At 46.9% G+C, this 16,229-nt stretch overlaps 1 protein-coding gene across 1 annotated transcript in view; it reads left to right on the forward strand.

Moving 5' to 3' along the window:
• The first annotated feature begins 1,001 nt into the window (after positions 1 to 1,001).
• SOS1 (SOS Ras/Rac guanine nucleotide exchange factor 1) overlaps positions 1,002 to 16,229 on the forward strand; it is a 628,878-nt gene continuing 613,650 nt past the window's right edge. The window contains exon 1 of the mRNA XM_082249445.1: positions 1,002 to 1,119. Coding sequence (XP_082105571.1) covers positions 1,033 to 1,119 — 87 coding nt within the window. The 5' untranslated portion in view covers positions 1,002 to 1,032. The remainder of the gene's footprint in view (positions 1,120 to 16,229) is intronic.

The raw sequence follows: 16,229 nt of genomic DNA on the forward strand, positions 1-16,229 counted from the left end.
TGTTTTTGGATATATGCACTGGTATAATTGGTGTTTTTGGATATATGGCACTGGTATAATTGGTGTTTTTGGATATATGGCCTGGTATAATTAGTGTTTTTGGATATATGGCCTGGAAGAGAATATTGAGCGCATTGTAATTGCTGTGCTCTGCTCTACTCTTGCGTATCTCTTGAAGTTGTGAATCAATACTGTGGTAGCAATAAAGCTGTTCCGAAAAAAAAAAAAAATATGTCTTGTCGACCGGGCATGGAGGCGTGTCCAGACATCCCAGTCACGTGACGGTTGCAAGTTAGCACTCTTGTCCTCTGAGAAAGGCGCATGCGTAGTGGCTGCTTCTTCCAACGGCCGCTTGAGCCTAACTGTCGGGAGAGAAAGCTGGGGCATAAACAATAACAACAACAAAGTGACGCAGAGGGATTGCTCCTGGGTCCCTCTACCGGCGTCCGACGCCGACCTCTGACAGCGAGGAGGACAGGCGAGCAGTTAGACGGAAAGGGTGAAGGGGGAGACGGAGTGTCTACTGCCATCACCCGGCCGGGGGAGACTGGCATCTGTCAGGTGACGCCCGCTGGCTCCCTGGAGTGTCTGCCATGAGGTGCGGGTGATCTCGTCCTCCTCAGTATCACCAGAGCTGCTGTGTGCGTGTGGGCCCGAGAGGGCAGCTGCGGCCTCCTGTGTCATCCTAGGGTGACTGATGTGTGCAGACAAATATCCTATATGTACAGGCTGTCCCCTCACAGCGGTGTCCATGAGCCGCCAGCCATCTCTTCTGCCCTCAGGGGTGTTACTGTTGTGTGTCCCCTGTCCCTCCATATGCTGCCCCTGCTAAGGGGCGCCCTCCTCCCTCGCCCTGTACGTATGGACGATCCTCTGCCCTAAGAAAGGCCTCTGTAGTCGGGGACGTGTGATCGCTGTGGGCCGGAGCCCAGCACTTGAGGTGGCCGGAGCCCAGCACTTGAGGTGGCCGGAGCCCAGCACTTGAGGTGGCCTGTTTACTTCATTGTGCGGACCTAGAGGAAGGAGCGAGTCATGCAGGCACCCCAGCTCCAGTACGATTTCTTCAGCGAGGAAAATGCCCCCAAGTGGAGGAATCTGCTGGTCTCCTCCCTAAAGAAGGTGAGCCGTCCATTCCTTGTTACTTCACAAACCTGTCTTTTCTCTTCTCCCCCTCTGCCAGCAAAAGGACCCTGTTTATTTATATTGGAAAATAAAGAGTGAGGGATTGAAGGCCACTTCCGGTTTTCACAGCCCATTCATTTCAAAAGGAATGTCAAACGTAACAGAACGCGTAAAAAGCAATCCTTTTTTCAGAAAACACATGGCGCAATGCGGTTCGGTGGCGTTTGTGCTGCCATCAACAACTAATTTGCGCCCGCACGTGTCTTGCAAGGGAACACTTGTTGGAGCCAGCCCTAGGGCAGTAGCGAGATTCCAAGGGGTGCAATTCAATGGCGCTTTTCCTCTGCAGGGAACGGATGGGTTTGACGCTTTTCCACTGCATGGAACGGATCGGTTTGACGCTTTTCCACTGCATGGAACGGATCGGTTTGACGCTTTTCCACTGCATGGAACGGATCGGTTTGACGCTTTTCCACTGCATGGAACGGATCGGTTTGACGCTTTTCCACTGCAGGGAACGGATCGGTTTGACGCTTTTCCACTGCAGGGAACGGATCGGTTTGGCGCTTTTCCTCTGCAGGGAACGGATCGGTTTGACGCTTTTCCACTGCATGGAACGGATCGGTTTGACGCTTTTCCACTGCATGGAACGGATCGGTTTGACGCTTTTCCACTGCATGGAACGGATCGGTTTGACGCTTTTCCACTGCATGGAACGGATCGGTTTGACGCTTTTCCACTGCAGGGAACGGATCGGTTTGACGCTTTTCCACTGCAGGGAACGGATCGGTTTGGCGCTTTTCCACTGCAGGGAACGGATGGGTTTGGCGCTTTTCCACTGCATGGAACGGATGGGTTTGGCGCTTTTCCACTGCAGGGAACGGATGGGTTTGGCGCTTTTCCACTGCAGGGAACGGATGGGTTTGGCGCTTTTCCACTGCATGGAACGGATGGGTTTGGCGCTTTTCCACTGCAGGGAACGGATCGGTTTGGCGCTTTTCCTCTGCAGGGAACGGATCGGTTTGGCGCTTTTCCACTGCAGGGAACGGATGGGTTTGGCGCTTTTCCACTGCATGGAACGGATGGGTTTGGCGCTTTTCCACTGCAGGGAACGGATCGGTTTGGCGCTTTTCCACTGCAGGGAACGGATGGGTTTGGCGATTTTCCACTGCAGGGAACGGATGGGTTTGGCGCTTTTCCACTGCAGGGAACGGATCGCTTTGGCGCTTTTCCACTGCATGGTACGTGTTAGAACGGTTCGGTATGGTTTGGTATGGTTTGGTACAGTGGCGCTTTTCCACTACATGGTACGGCTCGCTTAAACAGTACAACCTCGGTTGGGGTTCCAAGCAGGCCGTACCTATTCCATATCCCACAATCCTTTGCATGCAGCCTTGATTGGTCAGAGAATCGTTGTAATCCCACCCACTTACTACTTTAGGGCTCTTTCACACACTCTGTCCGTCAAACGGACTCCGCTTTTCTCAGCAGGGGATCGAGCCGCTGATTCCCCCGCTGAGCTGAAGGATGACAGCTGTGTCTCCGCGCTGAGTGCGGAGACACAGCTGACAGTTCCCCATACATCTCTATGGGGGAAATTGGATGGGAACAGACCGTCGGTCCGTTCTCATCCGATCCCATCCAAACCGATCCGCTGGACGGATGGAAAATAGGGTTTCCATCCGTCCAGATTTGACGGATCGGGTCGGATGTCAGCGGACATGTCTCCGCTGACATCCGATGCCCCATAAAAATGCATGGGGGGACCGTTCAGATCCGCCAAAAAAAACGAACAGGCGGATCTGAACTGTCCGCCTGTGTGAAAGGGGCCTAAGTGGAAAAGGAAACAGAGTCGAGTAGAGCCTATACAGTGCTGAAACGTGCCAACTAGTACCACACAGTGGAAAAGCAAACTGAGTCGAGCAGGGCCAAGCAGAGCTGAGTGGAGCCGAGCCGGTACTTGCAGGGGAAAAGTGCCATAAGTAGTCTAAAATTAACAAGTTTGCCAACATCCCTTGTAATTGTATTCATGGGTTTTCCATGTTCCAGATTCCAGGTACATCACATGACCATCAAAGGCGTGCACCTGGAAAACAAAAACCTTGCAGTGGGGCCACAGACATAACTGTCTGTGTCTAGGTGATTTGTATAAGAATATTTTACCTGATCCTCTGCTCCTGCAGGCTCCTACATGCAGCTAGGGCAGTCCCTGCAACCTCTTCTTCTCTGCACACTGATTGTCCAAGGTCCTCTGATGTCATCATGGCTGATGTAGGGACCATAGCCCTGCAATGGACTTGACGCCAGGGGACAGGCCACTGCTGGAGCAGAGGAGCGGGTAAGGATGGCCATACATTATACAATTTGTAGTACAAAGGTTTGCCTTATTATTATACAGGATTTATATAGCTCCAACAGTTTTTGCAGCACTTTACAACTTGAGGATAGACAGTACAACTACAATACACTTTAATACAGTAGGGCCCTGCCTGTTAGAGCTTACAATCTAAGATACAATTGAATGTGTTGTTTCGTTTTGACCTCATATTATATGGTTTTTGGTAAGTCTAACAGAACATTGTACAAGAAAATTGAACATGTATGGCCAGCCTTATGGGCCATACACACTATACAATTGTCTTTAGATTTTTTCCTTTAGATTAACCAAAACCATATACTATGAGGTCAAATCTAAACCCTTTCAATTTGTATGCAATCAGGAAGCCCTTGCACACTACATAGTTAAAGGTAAATCTAAAGGAAATCTAACAACAAAAGTTGTATAGTGTGTATCCAGCTTAAGTAAAATGTTTTTACTGTCCCCTAGGCCTAAATGAGCAGTAAAGGATCACTTAAAGACTAAGTAGCATGTCCAATATCTGCCTGCTCTCCCCCCAATCCACCCTCCCTGTTACTGCGGGCCAGGGATTCTCTCCCTGCACACTTCAAAAGAAGTGCGGTTGTGCAGGGATCCAACCACACAGACACATCATTCATTCACTGAGTTCTGTGAATTAAAGTGGAACTTTGCCTAAAACAAATTGCTAAAAAAATAATGTTCTTCAGCAAGGAGCATACATTCCACATTAATAATTATGCTACTAAAATTAGTGTTTGGTATAAATTGCCTCCAGCATTGCTTGTTTCTTCTTGTCGGAGGCTGCCATTTTGCTGAAGCCCAGAGCCCCTGAGCAGCAGTAAATCATAAAGTGGAACTAAACCCATTTATTTAATGGTTTAAAACAGTTACATTCCTGGTGTCGGGATTGCTTGATGTCACATTTGCTTGTGCTTTCAACCAAACTGTTGAACCAACAAATGGCTAATGTCATAACTGCTCACATGTGCCGCACCATGTCAGTTGCAGAGAAAACGCGAACTGCTTCCTTGGCTGAAAAGCATATTAGGGGAGTAATTCCACTTTAAAGCGGAGTTTCAGCCATTTCACTCACCTGTCCAACGGTCCAGCGATGCGGCCGCCCGAAGCCTCGATCCTCTCCCTCGGCGCTGGCATCACTGCTGTGGGCACCCGGCTGTGACAGTTTGCGGCTTCACAGCCGGGTACCCACTGCGCATGCGCGAGTCGCGCTGCGCGGCTTGATTGGCCGGCAATCTTCTGGGACCTCTGACATGTCCCAGAAGATTGCAGGGAGGGAGGGGGAGAGGAGAACTTCCGCTCAGGGCGCCGCGGCGCTCCGAGCGGAAGTGGGAGCAGGTACCTGTCAAAACTAGGTACCTTCTCCCCCCCCCCCCCCAAAAAAAAATGACATGCCAAATGTGGCATGTCAGGGGGTTAGAATACCTAAAGCGGAGGTTCCACTTTTGGGTGGAACTCCGATTTAAGGTTGTCAACAAATCGGCCTTTACAAATTCGGCAGTGCCTAAAAATAGAGAGAATGTGCAGAGCAGGGTAAGACCGTGTATTACTGGATTTTAAGCAGTATAGGCACTTATTTTTAACGTTCTATATAGCTTTATCTGCAAAGGGGGGCACCCTGAAGTTACCGAGTAGGACTTAATTTTCTGACTAAATTTCCACTTTAACTACAGTATGAACTACAGTAACGTCAGCCTTTGCGGCTGATGGTTTGTAGTTCTCAATGAACCTGCAGATCACTGATGCCATGCAGGTCTCTTGTATCTCCAGGGCCTCTCCCTGACAGGAAGACTCAATGAACTACCATGGTACTCCACAGCGCTGTGGTAGTTCATCGCGAACTACAAGCCGACAGCCGCAAAGGATGTTGGGGCATGTAGTTCATTTAGACACACAGAGCTGTGTGTCTGAATGATGCGGTCGTGTGGATGGAGCCCTGCATGACTGTGCTATTTTAAAACAGTGGCAGCTAGTACGGGAAAATACTGCCCATACTGCTGCCACGGGGTGGAGTTTGGGTAAAAGTGGTGGCAGCAGGCGGTGTCTGAAACTCTGGGAACAAGTTACATGTTCCACCCTAAATTTAGGTGGAGTGTGTTCCCAAGGGTGGACTTATCCTTTAAGTTATGGAGAGGGATTACAAAACCTTTTTTTTTGTGTGGGGGGATTCGCCCTCTCTATTTGTCCTGTTTACATTATTAAAATGAAAGTGTCACCAGAACAGGAGTATAGAGGAAATCCAGTGATGACCAAGGACTTCATCGCTTTAGAGGGATTTCCTCTCACTTCATGTTTTGGCTATGGGACAGAAAGTGGAGGGAAGTTTCCCCAATGTGGAACATAGGGCAGAAAAAAACTGAGAGGGGTTATAATCCTCCCCTATTCAATTTAAAGTGAAAAAAAAAAAGTTCTTCCTTTAGTCCTACTTTAGCATTCAGAAAAAATGTGAAGCTGAACTCCGTCCACCCTCCTCACACCCCTGGTCCTCGCTGTACTTCCCTCCGATGATGATGAGCTGTCAGTGCCCATGCAGCAGGACTCACTGTGCATGTGCTAACCAACCAGAATAACTCTGATCTGTCCTGGAAGCACTGCACAGAGAAGAACAGGGATTTCAGATCCTCAGACCACTGGACTGGCTGTGTGGGTACTGACAGTTCAGCGTCATTGGGATAAGTACAGCAGAGACTAGGGAGGTGGGGAGGGTGTATGGTATTTTGTCTGAAAAGGTTAAAGAAGTACAGCCAAAGCTTGGTCCAGGCTGGGAAAAGATCATGACCATATGGTCAGAATCCACCCAGTGAGCTGCTGAGAGCCTGAGCTAGCCGCTCCTACCCCCTTCACAGCCCAGCGCTCCAGTGAAGGGAGAAAGGGGGGCGGGGGGATGGTCAGGCTTGAATCAAATTAAGTTTGTACCTCTGTGAAAGCTGGCAATTGCTGTAGTAGATGGTGCTACTACAGTAATTTCCGCAATCTTCAAGGTCCTGTGTTGATTGGCTGCAGACTGATCACAGGGGGTCATTTGCTTGGCACTGCTGCTGCAAAGTCTCAGCTAGAATGCTCACTTTCTAGAAATTGCAAAGCATGCAGGGAATTCAGGAAGTTGTGGAAAGAGAGAACCAGCAGACAGGCAGCACTTTTCAAGAAGGCTTATATTGAATTGTCAAATAGAACTATTATAAAGCTGATGTTATAAATTGAAAGTTGTGACCATAAATTTCCTTATAAGAAATATATTGACATGTATTGTAATACAAATCCAGTAACAAAATATAAAGCAATGGTATATTTATTCTGTAGACCACCTAGCCAATAGGAGATGTAATTTGCAGAATGAGAAATTTCAGCATCCTAGTGAGTATAAGGGTGTTTTCACACTTGGTGCGATTGCCTGGTCCCCCCTCCCCCTGCCCCCGATGGACTGTGTTCACATTTGATTTTTGTATCCGAACCACGGTACACTTGTGTCATCAAGCTGCAGCCGGCGCGTACTCGTGTTGCTTGGCAACCGCTTTAAACGAGAAGGTGCCAAAACGCATAGAATTGCTTGCTTTGGTGCGATTGCGTTCTCATCAGAAGCGAACCGTACTGGAGTTCACATGAACCGCACCCCAGACCACCCTTTTTAAGTGGACTCGGGTACGGTTCACGGGTGCGCACTCGAGTTCAAAGACAGTGTTCACATCATCAAAAAGAACCGAATTCTGACGTCAATCGAACCCGGGTCCGCACCAAAAGTGCTAGTGTGAAAACACCCAAAGAAGCCATAGAGCTCCATTGCTGTTTTCCGAGTTGAGGTGATTGCAGTTATAGATGCATAGAGGATGTCTGAGAAGAAAAAGTAGATAGAAAAAGGACTGGAATCGGGGGGAAATAAAGCTGGTTGTACACTGAGCAAGTTTGGTCTGTGAGTGGCCCTGTTGGCATTACTTCAAAAATTTGAAAGGAGGTGAGCTGAAAATTTTCAGCCAATCAGATGAAACCACTATTTTGGTACTCTGACAGCTGCCAGAGTTTCTGAATAATTGCTGTGTATAGAGCCAACCCTAGGGCTCAATCTACTTTTAGGTCCCTTTTACACATGTGGACCGTTAATTTTATCAATTCAGTCACGTCAAAATGGATGAAGCATTCATCAGTTTTTTTTTTTTTTTTTTTACATCCACTACCAATGCAAAAACAGATAAACTGACCATTTAGCAGTTAACATCCGATTTTCGTCTGATCTGTTTTTTTAACGTAAGAAAAATAGAGCTTTGATCAGTTAAACAAAAAAAGATGTTGGCTGATGCGGATGTAAACTAATGTAAATGGATGATCATCCATTTACATCCGTTTTTCCATAGGGATGCATTGATGTCTGTTTTTCATCCGTCAACGGAGGGATGAAAAATGGACAAACGGACAGCATGTGTGAAAGGGGCCTTAGTGTAGCTTTTTTTTCAGTGATCATTTAAAGCGGAGTTCCACCCGAAAATGAAAGTTCGTTCCATCTTCTTGGTCCGGGTCACCTGAAAAACAAATGGATAATCGCAATTTTTTTTTTTTTTTTTTTACTTACCTTGTTTAGAAGATAATATACTCGCCTTACTCCCTCTTCCTCCATCGGCGGCCACGGCGATTCGTCACTTCCTGGCTTGCAATGATTCCTGGGAGCTGAACGTCATCGCTCCCAGGAATCAATGCACCTGCACCGGCCCCAACGTCAGTTCCGGTGCAGGCGCCGTCATACCTTGCTAAACAGCTTCTGGGCATGCCCAGAAGCCGTGCAGGGATGACGCTGCAGACTCTGAAGTGACGGCGGGGCCGGTGCAGTGCATCGTGGGACCGAAGAAGACTGAAGAGGACACAGAAGAGGATCGCGCTGGCTTCAAGCTGCCCACACCTGAGATGGCAGCGCTGGACAATACATTTTCAAGGTAAGTACTGTATTTATTTCTTCTTGCAGGTAAGTGCAACCCGGGACAGTTCAGAGGCTATCCATTGTGGAATGCACTAGCCCTGACCGTTCCAGGGGTATTTTTATGTATTTTTTTGTTTTTTAGTTGGAACTCTGCTTTAACTCTAGTTATTATTGTAGCGTTTAAAGGATAACTGTACTTGTATAACAGTTACTTTGACCGTTTCTCCCTCCCCAGAACCTGTCAATGTCTTATACTCGCCTGTTTTCTATATTGCCAGATCTTGGTACAAAGTATTATGGTTGCATGGGTGGAAAAATCTTTTATTCATATGGCTGGTTCCAGTCATGGATGACCTCTCCATTGAATGGACAGAAATTTTCTGAGCGTGTGTATAAAAAAAAAAAAAAAAAACACCTTCCTGGGTGAGATACTTTGCAGTACCAGTTGTGCCGCTCTCAGCAGAGATCTGTCAGGAACAAGGACAGGTGAGTATAAGGCCCCTTTCACATAGGCTGGATCTGGTTTTGCTCAGCAGGGTATCCGTCTGCTGAGCGGGCGGATGACATATCCATGCCTGCTCTGCTTATACAGAGCGGACATGGGCACAGCTGGCTCTGCTACATAGGTAGCTGGATGCAAATGGACTGGCTCTGTTTTTTTTTCTATTTTTTTCCCTGGATCGGACCCAGAGGTAGCTGGGTTAAAATAGACACAAGTTCGTTTACATCTGGCACTGCATAGAGGAGAATGGAGGGTCCAATCGGGTCTGGGTGTCTGTTTCTCAGAACCCCTCGTGTGAAGGGGGGGGGGGGGGGGGGCTAAGACTTTGAGGATTGCTGGGAAGAGGAGTAGCTAAAAGTAGAGTTGTCCTTTAAAGCTGAACTCCTTACACACAACAAAATGAATATATTATTTGAATTAGAAAAGTAAGGCTTTTAGAACAATAACCGATATTGATTTATCTGCATCAAGCTGATCTCTTTACAAGTATCTCTAAAATATAGGTAACTAGACATTCCCATTAAAATCTAAGTGCAGTTAAAATAAAAAAAAAAAAACCTGAAAAATCAGCACAAGGTACATAACTTACAGTTAGTCTTCTGCTGATGCCTCTTCTTTTAGTTGAAATCCTCCTTTGTCTATTCCACAGACCCCCACTGCCATAATCTTCCTAGGCAGTGGGGGTTATTACAACTAAGGAGCTGTCACAAGCTCTCGTCAAGAGAGCCCGACTGTGCCCATCCCTTCCACCCAGCTGTTTCATTCATAGAAGCCGTATTTCAGCTTCTTTGAATAGAGGGGATGGACCTTTCAAAATTCTGCCTGACCACCATTCGTAAATCCTGTTTCATTCCTTGGAGCAGTAGTATGGCTTCTAAGAATGGAAAAGCTGGAAGGAAAGGGCGGACATAGTTGGGCTGTCTTGATGAGAGCATGTGACAGCTCCTTAGTTTTATTAACCCCCTCAAATCAAAAGATAACAAGTGGGGGTGGGGGCGAGGAGGCTTTCAATGAAAGAAGAGGTCAGAAAATGAGGCATTGGTACAAGGGACACATCCTAGTGACTGTAAGTTACAGACATGTCCCTTGTGCTGATTTTTATTTCATCTTAACTCAGACCATGTTCATATCTAGCGATTTGTGATCACGGACCGAATTGCCATGATTGTGCTTGTGATTCCAAATCGTACTGCAATGACAGTTTGTGTGCCATTCATTTTTAATGGCACCAAAACACATTTCGGTTTTGCTGCTATTGTCACTCGATTTATCATGCAGCAATTGCAGCAAACTCCACATGAAGTTTGGCGCTCAAAAAGGAGCATCAAGCTTCATGCAATGTGGTTTGACGTGTGATAAATTGCACCGCATTTTTTGTGCCATTAAAAATGAATGCCACACAAGCATGCGTGTTGCGTTTTGCTAGCATCACCTTATGATTTGGAATTGTGGGCAGAATTGCAGTGATTTTGCCCACAATCCCAAATTTGCTAGATGTGAACGGGCCTTGGGCTTTTAAAAGCAATGAACACCTTGATCTAAGATGCTGTATTTTGTGTAAAAGTGATTCTAAACCTTTGGTTTAAGAAAAAAAAAAACATTTAAACATGTTAAAGTTATCATTATCAAAATCCTTGCACAGAGCAGCCCCAAACCACCTCTTCTGGGGTCCCCCTGCCAGCGCTTCTGGCTCCTCCTCTTTGGCCAGTTCCCTTATAGCAAGTTGCTGGCTATGGGGACACTTGTGCAGGCTCGATCCTGAGCCGCGCTGCCTGTGTCCATAGACACTGATAGCACAGCTTGGTCTTCCTCCCTTGTCACAAAATTTCATTGACAGCAGCAGGAGCCATTGACTCCCACTGCTGCCTCCATGTCCTGTGAGGAAAGAGAGGGAGGAGTGTGCTGCTGCTCTCGGGCACAGCACTGGATCATGATCGGGCTCGGGTAACTATTTAGGGAGGCTGGAGAGATGCAGAGAATGCTTTAGGGTAATAACTTTAAACTGCTTTAAATTTAATGCTAAACACTTTATTGGTTTTTGCAGAGTTAAATCTTTCACATACCTTTTCTATATCTTTTAAGGCAATGGGTTATTTCTGTGGCTGCTTTTGCAGACAGTGGTAATATATTGGTGTAAGGCTACATTCTGGCAAGCGATTAGCACACCCTGCGATTTCCAGCAGCAGGAATCCTGCCAATTTCTGCATCTGGAATGACAGCGGTGTGCAAATAGTTGCAGTCACTCAGCCTTCACAAAACAATGACAGGCTGACGGTGGCTGCAGCTATTTGTGACTGTTTGTAGAGCCGGTGATTAAATGCAGTGATTGTGGCTGGATGCACACAAAATGCTTTGAGCCATGAACAGTAGCAGCTGTTCACATTAGGGATGCACCGAAATGAAAATTCTGGGCTGAAACCGAAAATGACTTTTTCCCCCCAAAAAATTTGAAATAGATAGAACAGGGGCATACACCAAAAACAGGCAGCGACGTACACCTGTCGCTGCCACCCTGTCACAGTATATGTACTGTGATGGGTTGGCAAGAGGTTAATTTAATTACCACTGGTATTTGTATTATGCAGCATGAGGGGGTTAATGTATTGCCACTGCTGGTCACTCATCTATTAGTGACCGACCAGTGGCAGTTAATTAACCCCTTTGTGCTGCATTAGTGCAACCAGTATCAGTACAACCAGTGTTAAAGCGGAGTTCCACCCAAAAGTGGAACTTCCGTTTTAGGTGGTTCTAACCCCCTGACATGCCACATTTGGCATGTCATTTTTTTGGGGGGGGGAGCGGGTACCTAGTTTTGACAGGTACCCGCTCCCACTTCCGCTCGGAGCGCTGTGGCGCCCTGAGCGGAAGTTCTCCTCTCCCCCTCCCTCCCTGCAATCTTCTGGGACATGTCAGAGGTCCCAGAAGATTGCCGGCCAATCACAGCGCGTAGCGCATCTCGCGCATGCGCAGTGCGTACCCGGCTGTGAAGCCGCAAACTGTCACAGCCGGGTGCCCACACCAGTGATGCCGGCGCCGCAGAGCAGAGAGGGAGAAGAGCTAGGCTTCGGGCGGCCGCATCGCTGGACCGTTGGACAGGTGAGTGTGTGAGGCTGGAACTCCGCTTTAATTAACACTGATACTGGTTGCACTAATGCAGCACAAAGGGGTTAATTAACTGCCACTGGTCGGTCACTAAGGCATCAGTGACCTGCAGTGACAATACATTAACCCCTCATGCTTCATAATACAAATACCATTGGTAAGCTGCCTCAGCTCGAACCCCCACCCCCCCCCCCACTGCCTCAGCGTCCCCCTCGGCAGTACACCCTCCCCCCCTCTGGCTCATCGTCCCTCCTCGGGTGTCCATTCAAAAGAAGCGCCTCTGGCCGCCTCCTGGTGATGTCACTACTACGATCTGTGTATGAATGAAGTGACACACCGGGCGGGAGGGCGGGGCGAGCGGCCGCTATAGATAGAACTATGTGATCCTTCCCTGTCAGCTCAGCGGGACTGTGTGTGAATAAGAACTGACCTGACACTGGGCGGGGGGAGCGACCGCTAATAACTATAACTATGTGAGAGCTTCACTTCCCTGTCAGAGGAGATACATGCCTGACAGGGAAGTGAAGGCTCACATAGTTACATCTATTAGCGGCCGCTCGCCCCGCCCTCCCGCCTGGTATGTCACTTCATTCAAACTCAGATCATAGTAGTAGGGACGTCATTGAGAGGTGGGCGGCCGGCCAGAGGCGGGACTTTAAAAAACTTGCCCTGCGCTGCACCCTCCTCCTTCCTCATGGCGGCCATATTAATTTCGGCAATGTTAACCCATTATCGACCGAAATGCGATAGGCTCATTTTCGGCTGATAATTTCGGTGGCCGAAATTTCGGTGCATCCCTAATTCACATGCACCTTTTACTTCCGCATGCAGGGTCATGTGGCTGGAAATCGCAGGGCATGCTAATTGCCCATCTAAATGTAGTCTAATTGTTGCGGTGTTCTTAATAGATATAGGGAACATTTTTTTTTTTTTTGCAAAGGCAACAATCCCGCAGAAAAGGACCCCCAATAACACAGGGCTATTCTTTTAAAGCATAGCACAGACGTGAGGACTGTTTGAACTTTTTCAGTATTGTTTACTGACATTAACATTTTGTTTTAATCCAAATTTTGCCAGGAGTGACAATTGCTGGCACATAACGTGTTGTGGTATAATCTTCCTGCTATGCATGAAAGTCTCTAAGGTCTGCTTTACATCTTTATGATGTGGTAATTCATTCTAAAATGCACTGCAAGGACCTGAGAAGTGTGAAGGGGCCTTCAAGGTGTGTGGCAATCTTTACAATGTAAATGTTCTTTTTGCATTTTGAAAGTGAAGTATGGCTAAAGCCTTTTATGGCCTTACTTCTCTTCTGGGTCACAGGAGTGCACTTATGTTCTCCTGTGACCCAGAATGAGCAGAAAATGGGCAAAAGCCTTTTGTCGGCTGATGTTACAGAGCCGCCCCAGGCTCTGGAAGTATGCCGACCATATTGTCGGCCTGATTGACACCTTGCTCTGACACTGTGTAGCTGAGAGCTGGATCCAGCTGCCCCTGCCCCCTCCCCAGCCTGGCATTCCAGTGAGCATTGGAGGGGAGAGCGGTGGCTGACAGTCACTGCTCTCCGCTCTGAGAAGACTGAACTGAGCAGTCAGTTTTTGGTGTTGGAGCTGGCGGAGGATAGCTGCAGCATTAGGTTGATGCTGCAGCATGGTGGTGCATATGTATGTTTATTTTTCTTTATAACCACCACTTAGATCTCCTTTTTCATTTCTTGCCGTTTTTCCTCTAGTCTGATGTTGTTATAATTATGATACTGGACTTTGTAGTGATAGCAGTTTGTGCAGGCCTTTACAAAATAAAGTGAGACAGTACTGTTACAATACAGTTCAATACAAGAGGGTAAAGAAGGCTCTGTTTGGGAAGGGAAGATGGTACAAAAGGTAATACCTTTGTGGGAATGAGTTGATGACAAAAGAAAAGTTTTTGTTAGGTAGAGACTAAAAAGCTTCCAGAGAAGATAAGATTTCAGGGATTTCCTAAAGGCAGACAAGTAGGAGCTAGCCAGATTGATTTGGGGCAGGGAGTTCCAGGGCTTAGGAGAAGCCCCAGAGGTGAGCTCGGGGCAGAGTTGTGGATGGCTTTGTATGATGTTGTTGGTGTTTTTGAATTTAGTTGAGCGAAAATTCAAAAAGGGCCAGAGACATATCCCGGGAAATTATAGGCCTGTCAGTCTGACATCAATAATATGTAAACTTTTGGAGGGGATGATAAGGGACTATATCGTAGAGTATGCTAAAGACAACAACATCATCAGTAGTAACCAGCACGGGTTTACAAATGGGCGTTCTTGTCAAACCAATCTCTTAGCATTCTACGAGGAAGTGAGCTGTGAGCTAGATAGGGGGAGACCAGTGGATGTGGTGTACTTGGATTTCGCTAAGGCGTTTGATACAGTTCCCCACAAGCGCTTAATTTATAAAATAAGGTCTGCAGGTATCGACAGCAGGGTTTGCTCTTGGATACGGAATTGGCTAAAAGGCCGTGTCCAAAGGGTAGTAATAAACAGCGCATACTCAGACTGGTCTGAGGTAGTAAGCGGGGTGCCCCAGGGCTCAGTCCTGGGACCAACCTTGTTCAATTTATTCATAAACAGCATTGAGGAAGGGATCAGTAGTTCGTTATCAGTTTTTGCAGATGACACAAAATTGGCCAGGGCAATAACTGCACAGCATGAAGCAGATATCCTACAGAATGACCTGGACAAAATTACGGAGTGGGCAACGACATGGCAAATGAGGTTTAATGTGGAGAAGTGTAAGGTTTTGCACTTGGGGACCAAAAACATAAAAACACAATACACGTTAGGAGGGGAACCCTTGGGGGAATCAAAAATGGAGAAAGATTTGGGAGTCTTAGTTGATGATAGATTAGGCAACAGCATGCAATGCCAAGCGGCAGCTTCCAAAGCCAACAGAATATTAGCATGCATAAAGAAAGGGATGTATTCCAGAGATAAGACTATAATCCTTCCACTTTATAAAACTCTGGTCCGACCGCATCTGGAGTATTCTGTCCAGTTCTGGTCGCCAGTCCTCAGGAGGGATGTGTTGGAGCTGGAGAAAGTCCAGAGAAGGGCAACTAAACTGATTAGGGGGTTGGAGGACCTTACCTATGAAGAGCGGCTGCAATCGCTCGATTTATTTTCCCTGGAGAAAAGACGTCTGAGAGGGGACATGATAGCAATTTATAAATATCTTAATGGGGATCTCAGCTTAGAAGAAAAGCTGTTCATTCGAAGGAATTGCATGAGGACTCGAGGACATACAATGCGATTAGAGGAGAAGCGTTTTAACCTCAGGCAACGTGGGGGGTTCTTTACTGTTAGGGCTACAAGATTGTGGAATTGTCTACCACAAGAGGTGGTTTCTGCGGGTAGTATGGTGACTTTCAAAAGACTCTTAGACTTACATCTCAAGGATCAGGAGATTGAGGGCTATGTTAGATGATTACAGTCACACACACCTACACAGGTTGAACTGGATGGACTATTGTCTTTATTCAACCTCGCCTACTATGTAACTATGTAACTATGTAACTATGAGTGAAAGCTAGTGGATGGGTTGACAGAGGTACTTCCTACTTACAGAGAACATGCTCAGGCAAACAGCCAAATATAGGGAACTATTTTACCTATGATATGATTTGCATTTCCCTCTATTCAGCCCTGAGCTTTACACAGCCTCATCGCACACACCACAGCCAAGGGGATATGAACACTTTCTGTTACAGTTAAGGAATGCAGTTGAGTCTCCACCCCCCCAGCCTACTAATTGGAGAGAGTGAGACTTGGCCATCTCTTTTCCCTCACTTCATGTTAAAGAAAGCATAAAAAATAAATAAATAAACAAGACAAGTGGAGCTTCCCCTGTTGGGTGGAGCTTCCCCTGTTGGGTGGAGCTTCCCCTGTTGGGTGGAGCTTCCCCTGTTGGGTGGAGCTTCCCCTGTTGGGTGGAGCTTCCTCTGTTGGGTGGAGCTCTGCTTTAGGTTGCTCCTTGTCAGCACATTTTTCAAAAAAATTGCACCTGGTTGGCTCTTCTTTGTGCTGTTCCTTTCTCACCCACTTTAAGTGCTGCTGTGAAGTGGATGGCAAAAGGTTGATACCAAGCTAAATTCTGATTGATGCACTCTTTGCATTAAAAAAATAAAATATAAATAATTGAGTTTATTAGTGTGTGTGTGCTTGCATTATCTTTTCTTTTATATCTGCCTAGAGTTTAGCT

Source organism: Pelophylax lessonae (assembly GCF_965119305.1).
Source record: "Pelophylax lessonae genome assembly, chromosome: 3".
Taxonomy (NCBI): domain Eukaryota; kingdom Metazoa; phylum Chordata; class Amphibia; order Anura; family Ranidae; genus Pelophylax; species Pelophylax lessonae.